We start from the raw sequence: 22522 nt of genomic DNA on the forward strand, positions 1-22522 counted from the left end.
TCGAGGGGTGGGGGCTTTGATCAACTCGGGGGTCCTTTGATGAGGGAAGCTTCCTACTGTACGGAGAGGGGCGAGGAATAGTATCGGCAGAGCTAGGTGTTGGCCTGGGAGCAAGGAAGACAAACGGGCACAGGAAAAGGGGGTTTTTGTATCAAAGGGCCGGGGACTATAAAAAGAATGAAGGGAGGGGTCGCGCTGGGAACAGGATGGGGCTTTGAGGCAGAGCTGCGCTGAAGAGGGGTTTATGACTCAAAAGCATGTGCGAGCGAGGGGGGGGTTGGTCAGCGTGCAGGCTTGGTGAGGGCGAAGGGCTATGTCGGGGGCCAGTGGCATGCAAAAGGGATGGTCCTGATCGAGGCACCTAAAATGGCGGGCGCGCACGACAAAAGTGTGGCATCAGGGGAAAAGGCAAGATGGCGCAGATAATGTTCACCAAACCGTACTAATTTTCCACACCTGCGCCTCCTGGACAATCCGGTAACACAGGGAATTATTGAACCACCGTTTGTGTACGTATTTCCAAACACATGGCATAAAAATTAAAATTGCCACTAGTTAGTTCCCGCAGGGGTACAGGTACCAGAGTTACCTGTAGGTGAGAATAAATGATGCAGAGAAGTTCGGTTAGAAACTTCTTCTATCGTTCTGAAATGAATAAATATGTTCTGAATTTGAAGGGGGGGACGGGTCGGCCCTTCGAAAATATCGTACCTGTGAGGTTATCTCCCTGCGTATTTGACTCGGTTCAGGGGTTTCGGGCACCAGTCGCCGTCGACATAAGTTGTGAGCACCATTGGAAAATATATGCCAGCACTTCCAGTACTAATTCGCAACTACTATCAGAAAACAGCTTTTGTAACACAGATGACACTGGGTGTGAAAGTGCCTTTAACTTTTTTTTAGTGTCTAGTTCGTCCTGTGCTTTCTATGTGGGCGAAAATAGTGACTTAAGTCATTCTGTGCCCTAAGGTGGCTGCATATTTGTATTCCTAGATTTGATTGTGACATATTCTGGTTTTTGGTTTTCAAAATCTGATCACCCAATCAAAGCGTTATCTTCAATAGAAAGTGTGCCGTGAGCCACAATGTACATGGAAAATGGGACATTTATGTATGGTTGAAAAAAAAACGAACAGAATTGGGATGCAATGGGCCTCTCACGCCCTGGGCCCCAGTGCCACAGTCCCTGTTATACGAATGTTAGCTCTGCCCATCCAGGCTCAAAAACTTCCTGAGCAGCCTTCACATTTTCGGTTTTCAGAAAAATCTACAAGAGCCATCCATGTGAGTAAATAAATAGGCGCCCATTCTTGACAAATTTGGGCCCCACCCTGCACGGAGGCACGATTTATATGTAAAAACAGTCGCCCGCCACCTCCTTTCGGGGCTCTAATGTATGCAAACTGCAGGCCGCAGTAACGTTACCTCAGCCGGCCCCTCCCGCCCTGCCTGCTTCTTTTGAAACGGTGATTTCTTCAGAAAGGCATTCAGAGAGGGCAGGTGTAACCACAGCGGGTGGGGCCCTGTCATGCCTGCTGCAGTTTCTCCCCTCCCGGAGAGAGAGATCCACCTTCGGGAAGCGGCTTGGAAACCGGTATTACAGGTACATCCGAAGGCGAGGATGTCACCGTTATTCCTGCGCGCAGGCGCCTCCTCCCCTCCCTGAGCCGGTTTATAGCCTCTCTCTATCACTTGTCCTGAAGTCAGGTCTCTTCCTGCTGCCGACGACACTGCACGCCTGAGGTCCAGTCACCTTTACTGCGGCGAGAAATGACAGGGTGCTGCAAAGCGTGAACACGAGGAAGCGAAGCACGCACTAAACAGAATTATATATAAATCAGGGTAAAAAAAAGATAAGAACGTGAACGAAAAAAATGCGAATTCGAACGGGAAACAAGAAGAGACGATTAAAAGAAGTGAAAGGAGAATATAAAAAGAAGTTCGAAGTAAAATAAAGACGGGTTGACTTAGAGAGAAACACAAGAATAATGAACAGAAAGTGAAAATACAAAGGTGGGAGAGGCAAAAAGCGGAGAGATCGAAGAGAAAACAAAAGGTGAAGAAAAAAACTAAAGTTCCAGGAGTTGGAAAGCAAATACCTCACAGAAGAGAAAAGAAGCGAGATGGAGACCGTGTAAAAAGTCTCACAAAAGGAGAGCTGCCTGGACCAGCCCGGTGCACCTTCGGAGGGGGCGGGAGCTGCCACCCAACGCCTCCCTCCTGTGGGAACCTCTGCAGAGACTTACCTACCCCGGAGCAAGCGGCGGAGCACCCCGAGAGAGAGAGAGGCCGGGCGAAGGCACACAAAGTGCCGGAACCGCCGCGAGGCACTAGATCGAGGGGCGCGACACCCCAGTATAAGTCCGCACACTGCCCGGCGCCCCCAGAACCATGCCGCGGGCCTTCCTGATCAAGAAGTCCTCGGCGTCCAGCAGCAGGAGGAAGTGGAGCGAGCTGCCCGACGAGGAGCGGGGCGAGGTCTACATCCCAGGTGAGCCCGGGCTCCGCCGGCCGGACACATGTGTATTGCCTGGGCCCTACTGTTGGTAAACAGGGCTCGGGCGGGAGGGGTCTGGCACCCTCTCACCCAGGGCCGCGGTGTCACTGCACCTGCTGCACTGCTAGTCACTTCTTTCCTAGGGGAGTAACGGGTCTTCAGCTCTCTGAGCTCCAGCTATTACTGCTTTTTTTTATGGCGCCAACATGTATGCATCACACTGCTGTGTGCAGCAGGCACGAAACCCACTCAGACACCTAACTGTATCTGGGCCTGCTGAAGCATGCCCTGATCTGTTGGGGACGGGGGGTGGGGCTGTGCTGTTTGGTGTCGAGTGATGGAAGTAACGGGTTTCCTCTGAGGCTGCTCGGTTTTGGGGGAGGAGAGGTGTGGGGGTCTGACACCCAGGGCCACGATGTCACTGCATCTGCTGCCCTGCTAGTCATTTCGTTCCTAGGGAGTAATGGGGCTTCAGCTCTCTGGGCTCCGCGGCTGGTGATGTAGTTGGGGGGGGGGGGGGGGGGTAGAGGGTCGACATTAACGCTCCAACCACTATTCCTATAGGGCTGATCGCAGGGATACGTGGCTGTGGGAGAAAGACCTGCGGGTGTGGGGACCTACTGTGATCAGAAAACGCTTCTAGGGCGTTTTAAAGGCAAATGAACCCTAATCTTTTTTACAGACCCTGCATCCTTCAGATGATACCCGTTTAATGGCCCTAGGCCATTACTGCTCTTTTATGGCGGTAACCTGTATGCATCACACTGTGTGCAGCAGGCACGCAACCCACTCAGACACATAACTGTAACTGTTCCTGCTGCAGGATGCCCTGATCTGTTGGGGAGGGGGGGGGGGGGGGGGGCTGTGCTGTTTGGTGTCGATTGATGGAAGTAACGGGTTTCCCCTGAGGCGGCTCGGTTTTGGGAGATGAGGGGTGTGCGGGGGTCGGTAGGAGGGGCCCGCGTTGGGCACAGCATACACAGGAGTGAACAGTAACACGTTCCCGAGTGTTTGCGTCAACGTGGGTAGGTCATCCCGCAATGCGTCTGTTGTCTCATGTACGCGTCCTGGCGTAAGCAGGTCCCGCCATTTTATCACACTGACAGGCGTCACTGTGTGAGGAGGGCGCCCTGCAGCAGGCACTGATTTGGGTCAGATAGAGGAACACTGAGCATCCTGGCGCTAAATGTAGGCCTGCTGCAAATGTTTACCTCCAAAAGAGCATATTAAACATAGGTTGATTTTCATTTATCAGAAATGTGTCAGAAAAGCATCGCCTGCCATATCAGTCCCTGATTACTGATGGGGCTAATTCCCCACTTTCCACTTGAAAGTTCATAATGGGATTATGTAAGGTCTTTCTCACACCTGCCAAATAAAGCAGCCCATCCCGTCCCACTAGTAATCAGGACTTAAAACAACAGCTGGCGCTGCCATCCTATGGCTTTGTGCAATGTCACAAAAGTTGCTCTGCAGTTTCAATATTCCTGTTGCAGAAATGGCACCGCCAGGAGTCTGCACCGAGCGACTGACAGGCCCTGCGTTTGGAATCAAAACGCTCCTAACAGTAAGAGCGCATGACATCCCTATTGGTGTTTTTTTTTTTTAAAAAAACCTTGCGAGCCTTTTGTTCTCAGCTCTAAAGGGCCAAGCCTCTGCAGGTGTTTTTTTTTTTGCCAACGGCAGAAGCCCGCAGGGCCGGCAAACTTGAAATGGGGTTTCAGTTAAAGAAGTAAACTGATTCCAAGATGGCTAGGGAGTTTATGCGGGCTTTATGGCAAGCGTGCGTCCTGATGCTTGAGTGGGCATGAGTCATGAAGCATAGAGGCTATTTTAAACGTGCCAATCCAAAATGGCGGAAGGCCATGCTAGGGTGGCAAATTAATTGTTAAACAAGTTAAAGAATGTAAGCAAAGCGGAAAAAAAGGGACACAAGCAGGCCTGCAGCACTTGGCGCTTTATTGCGTGCCTGCCGTCTGAAGAAAAATAACATACATAAACATAATAATTCAAACAAGGTGGGGGGGTGATATGAGAGTATGCAGAGTGCGGGGTGGGAGAGAAAGCAATGAATAGCATGCACTTCCATTGAGTGTTGAGTGCTTAAAACAAAATTAAAGAAGAGTCTCCTCAGGTTTTTAGTGGAAGCATACAACTCATCCAGTTAGAACATGGCAAGGCCTAAACGCCCCTGAGCAGGGTAAACACAAGAATAATGAGGAAAGCCATCGAATCAGGAGCAGACAACTGAGATGGGCAAGAGAGCCATCCAGTTATGAGCATGGGGCTGGTCCACACTCCACTCTATATATGTTGTGTATTAGAAGAAAGAACCTTCATAGCTCTCTGTGCGGAAGACCTAAAAATAGGACTGTCAACACATCCTTCTAATAATGTGCTAAAAAGCTAAAAAGCGAGGCCTGACTACACTGTAAGACAAAATGAGAGCCATGCTGTGCACACCAATGAGCTGGCCATTCACATGGCACAAACCCCTCCCTTTGGAGGGATCACTTCCTAGGCTTTGGTAATGGTTCTTGACCCATGGGCTTGGGTTGCTGAGAGTGGTAGATGAAGGGCATACTGTGCTTTCAGGGAAGGCAGTTGAGCTAACATACCTCAGTGAAAGCATCGGGATGGCCTGGCCTATAGGACTGTCTGGCAGTCCTAGAAGGACTGATCTGACAGGTCAGCGTGTGGACTGTGTTTTCAGTTTGCTTGTGGACCTGTTTTATGGTCTAGTGGACTGATTTTTACTGATTTCTCTGATATTACCACACACATTGCCAGAAGTGTACTTTCAATGGGGGGTGTTTGCAGTGCTTATTTTGTAAAAAAGATAAGTGCCAGGGCTGTCGTCAGGAGGCCACTGGAGCTTGCACCACACATTGCCCCTGCCATGCTGCCAATGATAGCAATTACACAACTACTAACCTTCACTCTCCTACAAGTGTGACAATTCGGACTATTCCAGGCGACCAAAGCTATAAGAATGGCTTGGGCGGTAGGTAAAAGTAATTTTTAATGTATATTGAATTAACAATTAACTGTTGTTGTGGTCATTTCTAAATTTGCCAGACCGGTTCATCCTGTGGCAGATTGTCACAAGCACTGGTGTTGACTATTAAGTGCAGGTGCCGAGCACCAGAAACCACCGGCTCAAATTGAGCATGATATCAATGATAATTAATTTGGTATCCCAGCTTGATTGTCGAAAAATCCAAAGCTCACACCCCCTCAGTCTTACTGACCAAGCTACGCCCCTGCTCATTTACAAGTTCATGGGGGCCACTTTTTATTTATTTGCTATGTGATTCGCTAATCAGGAACACTTTTATGTTGGGGTCTGGGCCTGCTTTCTGTCCCAGTTTGACCCTGAAGGCCTACTTTGGACAGTCTTCGCAATAAGGAACTCAATAATTTTAATTGGAGAGTACGGGACTTCTCAGAAACGAGCTTGTACTCTGGTATAGAGTACCTGCACTTCTATTTTTCCATTTCAAGTACTGCCTAGAATGACCTGTACTTATTACATTTTGGAAAAGGGTAAAGTGCAGCTCTGCAGGTAAACTACTTGTAGGTGCTTCTAACCAGGAAATAGGCTATACTAGTCAATTTAAGAGAAATCAGGCTGAAGGGACAGTCCAAGGGGCCCTTTAGTTAACATTACTTCTGAAAAGGGTTACTTACAATACTCGTCCTCATCACGACCAACTCACCCCAGCAATCATTCACATGAACTGCCCCCCTTAACAATCCTATGTAAGTCTATTTCTTCTATCACAAACGGACTGTGGTTAATGTATGGAACAGTTAGTGATTTGCCCATAATCACAGGCTGTTGAGCCGACGCCGAGGCTCGAACCCGGTCTTCAACTCCAAAGTGGGCAGCCGCAGCTCTAGCCAAAAGGCCACATCCTCTCCCCTTGCTACAATGGCATTAAGCCGTTCTACTCAGGATCGACACACACACCTCTCGGCAGCAAGTATTTATTTTTATTTTATTGTATTTAATGCAGTTTTATATAGCGCGGATTTTACCCAAAGTTGTCAGAGCGCTTTACGTTAGAACCAAGACCGTTACACGAGAACATTTACATACATTCAAGTTACAAAATACAAGGAAGAAGAAAATACAAGGAAGAAGAAAACATTTTAAGAAGTTCCTTGAGGGCCTAGAAAAGGGATGCATTAATTCTGGAAGTGTCTTTGGAAGAGAAGTAGTCTTGTGCGGCAGAGGGGCTGCTTTGCTAAACTCTCCGAATTAAAGTGTCCTGTGTGCAGGAGCAGAAGGCGACTTCATCAGGCAATCTGGGGAGGGGGTGGGGCGATGTGCCCCCTAAACTAACAAAAGTGCCATTTGGGCTGAGAGCTGCGTTATCCAGTGATTGAACATGCCCGGGGGGAAGCGGAGGGGGTTAAGATGCCCCTCCCGAACCAGTAACTCGCCAAGGCTGTGTTTGACTGGCCTCGCCCGTTAGCTTTGGCACTTCCGCCTTTGTTCTGGATGAAAAGTTCGAGTAATCTCCGGCGCTCGGTGTAACCGGAGGAGGCTCGGATAATTGGGTTTGGGGAAGGGGAGGGCAGAGCTGTGGGTCCGTTCTCACACAGGTGGGCCTGAAGGAACACTCCAGCCAGTGGAACAGTTTCTTTGGGATTTACTGGTGGGAAATTGGCCCTTTAAACTGCAGCAGTGCACGTTTTCCTCCAGCGAGCATTTTTTTGACCAGTTGACACTGGTAGCGCCCGTAATAGTCCGAGGTTCACGAGTGAGCTCAGGTGTGTTTTCTTTGCCTTTGTGGGACTAGTAGCCCTGTTAAACCAGTTATAATATCTGGACTACAAGTCCCAGAATGCAAAGCAAACACCCAGCCTGGTCGAGCTACTGATGAATGCGAATAGAGCTGTGGAACTTAAAAGCTCCGCATTGGTAGTACGGCGTCAATAGTTACAATGGTTTCAGCTGTGTAAACTAGATTAATTGTTACACAGATTGAAGGGTTACAAGGTGTAACTCATGACTTTCAAAGACAATTTAAGGTTATTAAGTTTCTCAATGACACCCGAAGCACAGTTTTTCAAGTGGGGGCCGGCCGAGCACTTTAGCCAGGGCCGGTTTTGGTTCCCAGTCCGGCCCTGGTCAACTAAACTAGTTTGCAGTGCATTTTGAGTGTCACTTTAAGCGTGGACTGAAGGAAGAAGTAATGAGATACATCTCACATGTTACCGCTTACTTGATGCGCAATATAATTGTCTAGAAATGTTCTTAAAACAGCACCAGTGCTCCCAGAGTGGATAGGTATAGTAAATAACCTATGTCAATTCTTCCGCTTGTTTACTGTTCGTTTTTGATACAATTTTATAATGGGAAACGCAAGAGTTATTTATCTTATATAATCAAAAACAATTGACAAAGCCAATAATCCTGACTTGTAAGGTATGATGTTACTTGTTGTACCATATCTGGATGCAATGACAGAAACCGGAAAAATACTAGTCAGGCGGCACACTATGCTAAGCACAGATTTTTAGGTTATGTATTTTTAAGCTACGCCCTTAATTATATTGGCCACACACCTTTGGGAGACCCCCCCCCCCCCTAGATTTTTCATCCCACTTAAAGACCTGAGTAGGACTAACACACTGGAATGCAGTGATTAGAAAGGGAAACCCAAAACAGGAATATGGGGTCCCTGCATGTATGGAGTCATCTGATAACCTTAGTAATGTTTCTGTATCCTAGTGGCAAGGAGACATCTGGTCATCCTAATGACAGATCAACTGTATCCATCACCTGCTACAAGTGGAGGGAATTGTCATAGAAACAACATGAATAAATACATTATATTCAGGTTGATAACATGAGGCATGTGGTTGTGCCTGGGTGATGACAGTAAATGTGTTTCTTCTGCATTTCCAACCCTTTGAATAGCGCCATCTGACGCGCATGCGTGCTTCACTATCAGTAGGGGCAAGTTTTTCAATGTTCCTAGAAATGTCTTGATCATACATGCCAACCCTCTCGATTCAGGCGGGAGACTACGGATTTCAAGGCCAATCTCCCACCTCCTGAAGACTGATCTTATGTGTCATGGAGTATGCACTACCAGTAGCCTGCTCCCACAGGCCAACGCATGACAGAATTGTCGCGCCCTCTCTGCCTGCCATAGCGCTTTCTCCTTGCTTCTGAGGAAAAAAGTGTCTGTTTGCATTTCTGATATCCCATCTTGCAGCAGCATTCGTCCTGCTGGTTATTTTTTTTTTTAAATCTCCCACTTCACCATAAAATATTGGCATGTATGCTTGACTGTCGGCCGGTATAGGCCGGAGCCGCCACCAGTGAGGCAACATCTGCGATTGCGGCGAGGGCGTGCTGTGTGTTTTGTTGATATCACAGCAGGTGTGGTTAGGGCCCAGAACAAACATATGGTAAAGTCCCTGCTTTCCAACCTCTTACTGCTTAGCAAACGTGCCAGTAACAGGTACACCAGGGGCGTTTCTTCCTCACCAGAGATCTGTGAGAAGAATGCTGCTCTCCAATGCTGTCAGTTAACCATAGAACTGACCTCCAGGCGCCCCTAAAGCAGCAGCTGAAGTGTATAAAAAGACATATAGGGAACTCTGATATTGAGTACAGTGAATTTGAAAGCAAGGCCGGAGACATAGCTAAAAAGAACCACATTATTTTGAAACATTAGTACAGATGACTGCATTTTTTTTTAAAGTATTTTTATTAAATCAAACTTCTCATCGACAGTTTAGACATCAATTACATTTTGTGTGTACAGTAACACCATCAATTTTCATTGGATGTACAGATCTTCTCATATGTTTAGAGCACATCATGGAAGAAAGAAAAATAATATAGTTCTGAATCAGATGACTGCATATTTAACTTAATTGACAGAATTTTAAATGAAAAATAAATGCAGGTTAAACCTATATGTTGGAAATACACTGATCTGGTTAAAAAAAAAAAAAACTCAGTTGATCAATGCAATCGCTTCAGGTACCTGTGAGTGTCAATGGAGTTTCACTGATTTGAATCCTGGTTTGTGCAGTGGGGAATAGTGGCATGCGTATTTGTAGAGCCACGAGCACCGAGCCTAGTATCGAAAGCACTACAAATATGTTAGTCATTAATTTAAAATATTTTAAATACAGTATGAGGTAGGCTGCTAGAGTTTAAAAGTGCATTACTGTATAAGAGAGGCTACCAGATAATTTGTAAAAAGATTAAGCGCTTTAAGTGCTTGCTGTGCTTTCAAATGTTATATTTTTTGTGATATACAATCAGGCTTTACACAGTGCAAACATTGTTTCTTTATTTCAGCTGGCTGGTACAAGTAGACATTTCAGAACTGGTAACATCCTTAACAGTATCTCTCAGAAAGAATAACTTTTTTGCCACCATGAAACTGCAAATGATTCTATCAATTAAAGCCCATACTGGTTCACAAGCAGTATGTGCACTTACCGATTAAGCAACTGCATCCATGTATAATTCTTTCAGATTGCAGGCACCCTGAGAAGAAAGGTTTGTTGCTTTTTCAGCTGTCTGTCCCTTCTTTCAGTTTACGAGATCCTTTCCAGCCCCTTCAATTTCTCACTGTTTGCCTCTCCTTCTCTTTCTCCCATTTCTGCAGTTCACTTTCTTGCACTGGTTAAAAGTCTGATGGTGAAAAACAAGCCCTGGTCCTTAAAAATGAGAGACATTTCAGAATGAGTAAAAACACTAGCTGAAGAACTTGTTTAAAAATGAAGGCTAACTAGGTGTTTATGATCTTTGAAAGGGAGAGTTATTTTGAAATTGTAAAAAAGGAGTTGATAGTAAAATGTGTCAAAGAGCCCTCTTACTAGGGTCTAGAACCAGAAGGAGGTTTCAATTGCTTTACATCCAAAACAGCAAAGTATTCCTACTGACCCTTGAAAGGTAAGGCTCAAACACTTGGAAGTCCAAACTAATAAATCCATAAAGCCAATACTCCCAAAAAGTACTGCTTCAACACCTCGTGTGGGCTAGTAAATGCTATGTAAATGTTACTACAACCTTACACACTACAATCCAAAATAGAAAAATATTTTTCCTTTTTGTTGATTAATGCAGAGCTCTGAAATTTCCCAGGTGTATGTGTGAGAAGCTCAGCCAGATCAGATTTAAGCTGTACTTTGTGACTTTGCGACCTGTTTATCCCATTTTTAATCAAGACTACAAGTACCAGAATGCACAGTGAAACCCTGAAGATATGCATGGACCTTAAAGAACCTTGATCTTATCGCATCCCTGCTCTGTTATTGCATATTGTAAGAGTGGCTCTGCAAATCTGCTTGTGCTGGTACTACTCCCCATTATACATAGATGCAATTTGTTCTTTTAGTACCATTTACCACTCTCTGCAACATCAAACTCATTTCCTTGTTTTGGGCAAGCTGAGATGGCTTTCAAGGAAACGGAGATGTTAGATTGGCCAGCCAGCTGCCACTTCCTTAATGGTAAATTACTGAATTCCAAAAGTACACCCTCTGCTTTTATACAAGCAAGGAGATACTTAGTCTAATAATCAAAGCACTGGTCTTCAAAGTCCTTTCCACCCAGACTTTTAAGATTATGTGAGTGTGAACAAATTAGAGAAGAGAACATTCACTACACTTGCTTGTGTTTTATTTGTTCTAGTGCTTGCCGATGGCTGGCACCAACTCTCATTTTTGGGGACCTGACTTATTTTTCACAATCTACCAGACTTTGACCTAGAACAATAGTGAGAAATAGAGGTAGCCGAGTCAGCAGATTAACAGGGAGAGCAGAGCCAAGGGTGTGGCTTGGCTCTAAGAGTCCGTGCAGCAGCCAAGCCATGAACATATTTGCAGGTACATCAACAACACACATGTACAAAGATGTCAAAGTTTCTTCAAAATTAAAATAAGTGTATTTCTTTACCATACAGTAGTTCTTCACCATAGTACATCAGATGATGTCTATGCACTGAGAGGTATTTATTAAAAGTGATAGTTTTTAACCCTGAACTACTCCACCCCATTCAGATGTCAACGTTATTATTGAACTAAAAGACATTCTTGTTATAGCTGGAGCAACATTATAGTCTATTAAATAAAGACAAGGGCCCTTATTTACGGGGATTTGGCATAGAGCAGCGCAGCAAGTCATCTTTCTGCTCTGCCCTACTCAAAATTGAAAAGGAAAGAATACTCAGTATTTATGCAATATGGTGCATTCCTGTCCTTTCTCCCTGCTCTGGCGCTGTTTCCGCAGCCTGGTGCCAATGCACGCCCCCTTGCTCTATGGTGCAAGTTTGCCCGTGTTGTCAGCAAGATTGCTTTTGTGCATGAAGGAGTACCTTCCTGCGCAGAAACAATCCTAAGAGGCAGCACACATAGAAAGAGGTAATAGCGAGGACACATAAAGAAATGTCTCTGCGTTACGCCTCACCTCGGAGGGGCGTATGCAATTGGCACTTCCCCAGGTTTACATACTCTTGTATATCTGGGGCAGCTTCAAAATCCATGGGTGCTGCGTGGGAAAACCCACCACAACGCCCATGAACGGCTCCCGAGCACAGAGTAAGGCAATGCAGCGATTTGCTCTGCCTTCCCTTACTCCATCTCTATGAGGCCTTTCAAAGTCATGCATAGTGGCTTTGCGTGGCATCATAGGTATGATTTTTTATTCTGCGCTGCTGGAGCGTCACAAAAAGTAATGGTCCAGTAGCACTGGGGGCTCGTAAATAGGCCCAAGGGATTTTTTTGTACAGTGCCCTCCCTGAACACACATTTTTGAAGGTGCTCTTATATATGAATATGAATTACTAAAGAGGCTCTGCAAAATAAAATGTTTGCCTAGGATTGCACATGTAGTCAAGCTGGGAACCTGAGATTTATCCCAGTTTTTCTAGTTCACATTGCGCAATTCAACCACTAGATGGGTCTATCTTTCTCTCTCATTTTTACTTTACTTAGTCTTTAATTTTTGGCACATTAGGTTGGCGTGTAGGTGGCAAGTAGAAGGCACATAAAAGCTTGGCTCATTTTGGGCTTCTGGGCCCATAAGGACCACAAGGTGAGCTAGAACCAGGCATCCGGCTTTAGCTTTTCCTGGCTCACCCGTCTCTAGTGAGAAATGCAGAAAAGTGAGAAAAAAATAGGAAGTGAAAGACATAAACTGGTATCAAAAGGAGAAAGCACAGGTGAAAAAGAAGTGGCACAGGTCAAAGTTACAGGAAGTGTAGAGTGGAGGATGAAAGAGGCATGAAGTGGAATCTGGACTGGGCATCCTCTGTATTCGACACCTCCAGCAATCTCCTGTGCGAGCAGTTGGGGTCCTAGGAAAACCTTTGGGCCAATGTGCTTTTAAAAAAAATATACAGTTAAGGACTGGTTTACCCCCTGTGATGACGTATGTCAGCTCTGTCCTCACTGCACTCATGATTTATAAAAACGGCCCATGTAGCATGTGAGAAGAGCTTTCCTACAGCAATAATGATCAACAATAATAAACTGCAAAGTTACAAATCAAACAAAATATCTATATCCAAAAATGTTGATATTCACACAGTATCAGCATCATGCATTTGTAACCAAAAATTATAGTGCTGTGCGGAACTATGGTACAGTGACGTAGCAAGCGTACCATGGGCCCACATGCAAGCCTAGATAATTGGCCCCCTTTCTCAGAGCCATGTAGTAAGAGACAGCCGTTGGGAAGGGAGTATGGCAGGATTTGAGAATCTATTAACAGGTAGCCATTTTTGTAGGGACCTATTGCAAGTCACTCAGGAGGTCTGTGACAGTAGCGGCTGCTACCGGACTCGGGTGGTAGGCTGGGGAGGGCGGTAGGTCGAGGAAATGAAAAAGATCAAATAAAAAAAAACACTTACTTGGCTACCGCCGGTGTTGCCGCCAACTCTCCTCCGATCTTCTTCATCTTCCTGTCTTCTTCCTGTCTGAAGTCCGGCAGCAGGAAGCACCCAGGCTCCCCTGACCAATCACAACGCTGCAATACAACATCGTGATTGGTCTGAGCGCCGTAGTTCGGCGCTCAGACCAAGCTTGAGGGCCTGGGGCATGTTCTCCACCCAGGCTGTAAAGCAGCCTGGATGGAGAACATGGCAAGTGCGCATAACTGTTATGGACGGCCCGAGAGGACCAGTCAAAATGTCATGCACACTTGGAGTGCCACCACTCCTCTCCTGCAGCGCTCTGGCATCACGGGGCCCAGCCCCATCCCAGGAAACAAAGGAGCCACTGCAGTAGAAAAATAAAATAATAATGTTATGTTACTATAATTTCTTTTCCCTTTTTTCACTGCTCGGAGAGCATGAGGCGACGCTCCTCCACCCTAGCGGAGCAGCCGCCACTGGTCTGTCACCATATTCCTTTAAAAGGTCTGAACTCTGAAATGGCTTGAAATATCATTTCAACGTATGGCAGAGGTTATTTTCTTATAATAAGTAGTCACACAAACACTCTTTCCACAAACCTCTTAAATCACTGAGCTCTTTCTCCTTCACATGAAAGAGATATTGGTGGCAGACATTAGTAATACAATTGGATTCTGTAGTGCAAAATTAAACACACTAAAAAGTAATTGGCACTTTGTGGCAAAAATATATTAAGATCAGTCTATGGTAACTAGGTTAAAAAGGGTTGTACCTCACAACAAGTGGTAACATACTGAGAAATTCTTTCTTTCCAATGTGCAGAAAATAACCATTACCATAAATATCTCCTTTCTACTAATCACTGTTCATTTTAGAAAAACAGATCATAAGAACGAAATTACAGTTCTCGTTGTTTACAATGTAGATGCAATGATGCCATTCACCTTGGTTGCTGGCTATGTCAGCAGTCATTATGATGTTACATTTCAACTTTAATATTACAGTTGAACAACTACTTTCTTATTACAGGCGACTAGATACGTCGCAACTGGACTGTATTAACATTAGAGACAGGTTTTTGTTCTGGGAATGCAGTCTTCCATGTATTTTATTTGTTTTCTAGACGATACATAAAACCAATTGTTGCACTTTTAATTAAAACATGTTATCTTGTTACTTCTTAGCGAGAACTACTGAATTATTGTCACAAGGTGGAAAGCAGCTTCTTCAAGCTGTTCAATAAAAGACTGTGCTTGTACCACACAGGGACATTCTCTCAATGCTCGACCAGATGCAACTCTTGAAAGAGTTAAATGCAAATTAAGAATTGAATTGAGGATAACATCAATGGAACACACTATACTGGATAAAAAACAAACAGTGCTTAAGGCAGAGCCCAAGTGGTGCTGTTTCCAACACTCCATCTCCTGATGTGAGTCGAATGTCATTCACAGGCAAATATGTGTGTGACCTCTGTCGACTCTGGTTTTTTACCATTTCACCTCTATCTATGCCACTTCGATTTTCTTCTGCCAATTTTGTGGCGCGGAAAGGTGGGCAGGCCTTTAAATACACACAGGTTGAGGCAGACACACGAAAGCAGGCATTGACAGACCCGGGAACTGCATAGTGGCAAACACAAACATGGACGCATAGGGCAAAATCACTGGGCGGTATTTAGAGTTTACAGAAGTGGTACTCCGTAAAAACATGACAGACATCCCATCTGCAGTACTACCTGCAGTACTACCAGTGCCACAGGCTATAATGCACTTGTGTTACAACGCATGCCATTACCCTGTATTTTTTACTCTGCAAAATCTTGTACAACGCAGGGCTTTACACCGCAAATCATTACAAAGCATTCCCCAAAGTAACACCCCAGTGGAATTAGAATAGTAAATTGTGTTGTATTGGGGAATGCGTTGTAATGGATTACATTGTAAAGCCTTGCATAGTAAAAGATTTTGCGGAGTAAAAAACGCGGGGTAATGGCACGCGTTGTAAAAGCGCGCTGGGCAAAGTGTTCTATTCGGCAGGCACTATGAAGACATAGGAAGACACAGGCCAGGACAACAAATGAAGAAACACAAACTGGGCAAATTGTGAAGGTAGTAAACAGACTGAGCTGGCTAGACAAGGGAAGATAGTGGGAGAGTCTCAAGATGGTCTGATAGTGACACAGATGAAGTTACTGGGCAAGGCCAATGCAATTTCATACTACTGTGCAGTAAACCTATGGAAATCTGGGTCACCATTAGAGCTTTTAGATTGAAACAATATTTTAAGTAAATGACTTGACCTATTTATATGTTGCAACAGTTGTTGGAGGAGGATGAGGTGCAACCCTCTGGAGGCCTTAAACAAGCCAACTGTCATACAACCAGCGTCGGATTGGCAACGCAGGCACTCGGGCAATGCCCGAGGGGCCGGTGTCCAGTTCCAGCTGTGGGCTGCTTTTTTTAGCAGTCTGGGGGCGATTTGGCAGTTTCTGCATTGCTCGGATGCTGCCAGCGGCCCAGAGGGGGCCTGAGTGGCCTTTCTGGAGGCAGATGGGCCTCAATTACTTACCTTTCATAAAAGGGCAGAGGTGTCACTACCTTTATCTCGCTGGGCCGGCCTATTAACGTATGCTTATTGAGCGGGGGCAGGGGTCTGGAGCAAAAGTGGCCTCACTTGTATTCAGGGGTGTTTCACCAGTGTAAACTAAATTTACACCCTCCCCCCTTCATTTTTTTTAATAAAACTTCGCCGAAGGTGTGTTATGCAAAGGCAATATGCAAGTGTGGGCCACTTTTTTTTTTTTAGCATGCCCGGGCCGATTTCTTATCCCAATCCAACCCTGCATACAACAGCTGTCCAGCCTGCAGTCTGTCAGAACTGATGACAAGAGAGTGCCCTACGAGTTCCTAGGCAAGCTTACTTCACGCACTCAGGAGTCTGCCGACGACACACCGAACAACCAATCCATAGGGCTGGGCCACACGCACATCTGCACCAGCAAGCACCGATAGGCACGACCCCTCACACACCTATTCCAGACCCAAATCCTGTGAGAGGTCTCCGCTGGGACAGCCCAAAAAATGTCAAACAACGGGGTCTAGGCACAGAACTCTGAGAAACTAAGCTCACACCAGGGCGAGGACATAATAACTGATATAACTGATAACTTAGGTGCTGCAGGGGTACCAGAGTCAAGGGATGGCAGGGGCCCATTGTAGCAGAATTAGGGCTGTGTTTTTTTTGTTACTAACCAACCAGGGGACAAGAGGGCTTATTTGTTATGACGTGCATTGGAGCCCGTGGCTACCTTTATGCAAATGATCACAACAATCTGGATCACAGGGACACTCATAACGAATCCCTTAGTAACTTTTTTAAAGATTTATGCATCGTGTACTATCGGGTTGCTTCTCGCTCAGAGACCAGTACCGGCAATTCTCACAAGAGATGTAATAATTGTATTTGGAGAGTACCGACACTTCTCGAAAGCCTGCACTTCTATTTTTCCATTTAAAGCACTGATCTTACACTCATTCGGCAGCAGTTCCCAGTTCTGTTCTTTGCATCCCTTCGATGGCGCCGAGGGCGCGCGCAGAGCTCTTCCAGAAGTAGAACGAGGTCTGAAGCGCACGCAGGCCGACGCCGGAAACGCCATGTTTGGACGGTCTCCGTTGTGGCTCCCGTGCGCATTCCTAGGTGGTGGCTAGAGTAACTGGTTTCCCAGAGGCGTTGGTTCCTTTGCAAGGTTTCAAAATGTTATTTGGGATGCAAATGGTAACAGTAATCTGGGCGGCACTACAGTAGACGTAGGACGAGGACGCCAACCATCCCAGCACAGGTGTCGAACGTGGGCCCTGATGGCTGCGCTGCCGGAAGGCAGTTAGAGGAACCTCAAAACAACATACACGTCACATGGGTCCTTATATCACACCCAACGCGCGCACGTTGAAATGTTTCCTTCAGTGCTGTGTGTGAAGTAGGAGTCGGGTAAGAGTTTCTTGTCCTGGCATGATTTCCCATTTTGTTGAAACTTCAGAATAAAAAAAAATGCACCCTAACGTCTTTCAACACACTCACAGCATTCTCTTTAATGCACTTTCCTAGAACGTGCCATAAGCAGTGGCCTAGCCAGTTTGGTTGCTCGTGTTTCATCTTGTGAATGACTTTTAAGATATTGACATTCAATAAAAATAAAGTTAAAATGAAATTATGGTTACTACAAAAAATGCTCTCTGGGTGCCCATTGGGCATCGCCAGTGCCCAGATAAACCCTGGATGGTCCATGTCTCCAGAGCTGCTGAGAACTTCAAATGCCAAACACAGCTAGTTCAATAACCTGTGGGCTGGCTCGGGGTCTCCATTCAGAGCCTGCTAAAAAGTCCAAATACATGGATATTCTTTAAGCAACACAACTGTGGTTGCGTACAATGGAGGGTTAGAGGTTGGGCAAAGGCCTGCAGCCAAGCCACACTGTGCACAGGGAAAGCCTTGTGCAGAGTGAGTTGAATGCATGGTCGCAGGACCTGGCCAAAAGCCTGGTCGTGCGACCAACCCTAGCTGTACACGACCAAAGGCAGCGGGGGATGGAACAATGGGGTACGGAGTATGTCATGAAAAACAAAATTCCATGAAAGAAAACTTTAATTGTAAACTATGGTGTCTTCTGCTCATAAGATATTGACATTCAATAAAAATAAAGTTAAAATGAAATTATGGTTACTGCAAAAAAAACTAAAGTGCCCTGAAATTGGCCAGTTATGGTTAGCTGAGCAAGATTCTACTAGCCATTGGATAGAAAGCGCAGGAAAGAGCAGAGTAATTCTTCAATTTTCCTGAAGACAGTCTGCTCACATCATGAGCATGGAGATTCGGTATCCCACAATTAGCACGTTTATGCATTTTATGGATTTTAAATATTCCAAGTGATTAATTGCATTTTAATGAGGAGTTGCTTTGATGCTGAGATGGTAAATGAGGGTTGTGTTTATTATTATGTGGAAAGGGTACCTCTGGATGTTTATGCACATTCCTTTGAAGTTCTCTGAATGATACATACTGTAAAGTTTTTTTAACGTATTAGAGCTTAATCTATGTGCATCGCTAATGTTTCTTGTGTCTGCTTCTGAACCCACCTAGAGGGGCTGGTTTACGCCTCCTTCTCCCTGGAAGCCATTACCATTGGTCTAAGTTTCCGCACTTGTTTCCTTCCTCCATTGGCTTCTCTCTTTCCAGGCAATTGGCATTTAATAGTGAGAGACGGCGCAGCACAGATCAGTGTCCTGGTACCCTTGTGCTCCTGACGCCCTGCCCCCCACCCTGAGCATGGAGCTCTGATCTCCTCATAACCCGCAGTTAGCCGAATTGTGGATTTTATCTATTATATACAGATTAAGTGGGATCATTAATCTCAATCTGGAGTTACACTGATGCTGAGATTGCAAATGGAAGAGCTGTTTTTAATATGTGGATACAATGTCTCTAGGTGTTTCTGCACATCCATTTGAACTGTCCTGGAATGATTTGAACTTCATTGTGTTTTTTAATGTACTGGGGTTTAATGTCTGTCCATAGTTTGTATGTCCCTTGGTTGCTTTTTGACAACATGTAGGGGCTTACTATACTCCTGCCTCCTATAAAAGTGATTGCAATTAGCGTCTGTCCACCTTCCTTCCCTATCAGGCCAATATTTACCCCCCCCCCCCATTCAGAGCGTTAAGTCCACCTGACCAGGTAAAGGGTAAAGCGGTTAAGGGTGGCTTCTTGGAGCCACTTCCCTGTTTGGACTTGTTAAGGCATGGAAAAGGCCTAGGGCCAGAAAACCTTGTCCTCTGGCAAGAAGAGTGGTACTTATCTCTCCCCCCTTCCTCTTCCCCTTAAGCTAACATCTTATTCCTGCAGGTACCATCGATTGAAACCAGTCAGTGCATGCAGTTAAGGAGAATTTCTCCATGGTATGCCCTCAAAACTTTACTTGTGGCCTAGCAGTGCCTTCAAGGGTTGGGCCAGTAGTGCTCTTGGGTGGATACCTTATAGAAGTTACTGCCAGTCTAACACTGCCTTGTGAGTCTGTGCTGGCACTTCACCTGGGTGGACACCATAAAATAATTAACAGTGGTTTCAGAGTGCTGCCTTTCGTCAGGCTCCTACTATTCCAGAGTAGATACCATGCAGTAATTACGAATGATCTAACGATGCCTCCTGGGGTTAGGCCCCATCGCTTCTGGGTGGTCTCCATAAAGTAGCTATTGGTGGTTAGCAGTGCCTCCTGAGTATAAGCTCCTATTGCCCCGGGAAGATCCACATTTAGTCACTACTGATGGACTAAAAATGTCTCCAGGGAATTGACTCCTTTTGCTCCTGGGTGAAGTCCCGAAGTGATAGAAGTCTCACTGTGTAGGAGTCATCTTCAAAGAGAGTCTGCAGGCCCTCCCGCTCTTGGTTGTGTTCACCCACCCTCCCACACTCCTCCCGCTATCCACTGTGTTTCAGCCACCCCCAACCCTCCTCCCGATCTCTGTTGTTTATCATCCACCCCACGCCCTCCTCCCATTCTCCGTTGTCTTTCTACCAACCCCCCCGCCCTACTCTCACTCTCTGTTCTTTCAACCTCGCTGTTTTTTCACCCACCACCCTACCCTCCTCCCACTGTTCTTTCAACCTCCTGCTCTCCATTGTTTCATTCACCTTCCGACTTCCTTCCGCTTTCAGTTGTGTTTCCTACCCTTCTCCCTCGTCTTGCTTAGCCCCCTCACCACCACCCCCTACGCTGTTTTTATACGCATTGCACAGCGGCGCTGGCTGTTGGCAACAAGGGTTAAAGGAAAAAAAGCCCCATTAGGCTGTCAATACTGGCTGCCTCATAATGCTTTTTTTTTCTTTAGCCATGTCGAACACCAATTTGCGCTGCTGTGCAACATGGTAAAACAAATTGACAAAGCCAACAGCTTTCGCATATGCTTGCTTTAAAAGCAGCCTTGTCTCTACCCTTGACAGGGCTGCTTAACAAAATGTAATTCAAACAAAATATAAATGAAGGTATTGAAGTCTGCTGCCTCTTGAAAGCCTCTATCACCTGCACTCACAGTCAGTTGTTATGAGGGCTACTTCCTCATACATATTCATGCCACAGGAGTTTTTGCAAGCTCTTGCGAATGGGAATTTTGCGATGCGACTGATTAGTAAAGCAATTGCAGCACAAAATGAAGGTCTTGTGGTGTGCAAAAAAACACCCAACTGCTTTGTGACTTGCCCATCGTTCTTCATACACATTGTATGGCTTACTTTGTTGATGCATTATCCATTGCTGACTCTGTACTTTATTGCTAGTATACACCCTGCCCTTATCCTGCCTCTTTCAGGGTCAGAGGAGAACGGAATCTATGCCCTCCCAGTGACCAGGAATCCTGGAGACCTCACTTCTTAGGGCTAGGAAGAACTATCCCTTCCACCCGTCCATACAACCTTTGCCCTACACCTTAGAATGTACGCTCAGATGTCTGGTATTAGTGATATAGGCATTTATCCATAAGCAGGGCCACTGACATTCAATGGTGTAACACAAAATGATGGGGCCCACCTCTGGAATGTGTCATGGGGCCCCTAAGTTTTCCTTAACTCAAAGATATTCATTGACCTTGGGCTGAATGGGGCCATCCTGAAGGGTTGGGGCCCCATTTAGGCTAATTCACTCATGTACCCATTCACCCATGCGCTACAGGTGTGTCAGGGGCCTGTGCTACTCCACTACTGAAAATATGCGATTCTGCGGCCGCTGTGTTTTTCTCACAGGTATTGATTTGCTGCATTCACCATTCGCTACATAAACCATCATCTGCTGCATACAAATTTATGAAGTAGTCCTATCATAAAATGTGTCGGATTAAGTCGCATACTTTGCCTTTTCTTGCCGCTTAATTTAGTCAACCGTGCCACATAAATTGATCCTCCCACCGCAAAATCCCACGCGCCCTTTCCATAAGGAACTGAAGCGAACTTGGTCTAACAGTTCCCATACTGATTGCACAATGATCCCCACCGGGCCCTCACTGTTGCCAATCCCTCCCGGGTGGAACAGAAACCAGAGAGGTGATAAAATTCCCTCTACCTACACCAGCTTAGTGAGTCATCAGCCATCACTCCCGCCCTAGAGCACAATAAGGAGAGATTTAGGGAAAAGACTTCAGCCAGATTACTTGGAATGGCTTTGTTTGGGAGTATCTACCTGAAAGAAAACAAAACGGCTCCACCCGTGACACAAACGCACGTCGAACAACTTTTAACAAGGTGTCACGAAAAAGGCGCAGGGAGGCGAGGAGGGAAGGCGATGCCCAAACCGTGGGTGGAATTGGCAAGGACTGTCAGGTGTGTAACAGTCAACTTGTTCTGCCGACGCTTGTAACTACTACCGGGCTGGCAGCCCACACCCCACCACCAGACAGAAACCGCTGTGGCGTGCTAAGGCAGCACGTACTGGGCAGGGAAGCTTCTGGATGTGCGATGTGGTCTCACGGCTAGAATGCCGACCTTGGAGCTGGGTTCGAGCCCCGGGGTCGACTCCATATCCCCTGATTCTGGGCAAAATCACGTATTTTCTCTGTGCCTACCCCCAAGGGGAAAAAAAAGAATTTGTTATTGTGTAAGTAACGTAACTGGTGCTCAAGAGTAAAGTGATTTGGGTCGAGTTGGCCTAAATAAATCTGGAAAAAAGCGATTGGATGAACCAGAGAGTGGAGAGCTACAAGACGTGTACCATGACGTCAGATGTCTGTCTGCTCGGGTTCTAGAGTGGACTGCGAGTCAAGAATTTTGAGCGCGCCAGCGCTGAGGCGCATTTTATTGTAATGTAACGTTTGTGCAACTCTTCCGACGCAGAACACGGCCAGGGCCGCTGTTCTTGGCACCCTTTGGATGGGGTTTGGTAAGAAAGATTTCAGATGTAAAATAACCGATAATGATATTGATTGCGGTGCAGGAAATTGGAAGACAGGCCCCAAAACATGGTTTGGACCGCGTTGAAAATATCCATAACGGTCTGTGGTGAGCGCGAGAGGAGTCTCATTAGCCAAGTAGCATTATCACTCCAGTAAAAAACATAATATTATGCTTTAGCATATAAATGCACCGAAAT

The 22522-nt window shown here is 45.9% G+C and overlaps 1 protein-coding gene across 1 annotated transcript in view; it reads left to right on the plus strand.

Annotated features, from left to right (window-relative positions):
• The first annotated feature begins 1699 nt into the window (after nucleotides 1-1699).
• Nucleotides 1700-22522, plus strand: part of OVOL1 (ovo like transcriptional repressor 1) — a 48244-nt gene continuing 27421 nt past the window's right edge. The window contains exon 1 of the mRNA XM_078660709.1: nucleotides 1700-2491. Within this exon, the coding sequence (XP_078516835.1) occupies nucleotides 2392-2491 (100 nt within the window). The 5' untranslated portion in view covers nucleotides 1700-2391. The remainder of the gene's footprint in view (nucleotides 2492-22522) is intronic.

The sequence above is a fragment of the Lissotriton helveticus genome, chromosome 9 (genome assembly GCF_964261635.1).
Source record: "Lissotriton helveticus chromosome 9, aLisHel1.1, whole genome shotgun sequence".
Lineage (NCBI taxonomy): Eukaryota > Metazoa > Chordata > Amphibia > Caudata > Salamandridae > Lissotriton > Lissotriton helveticus.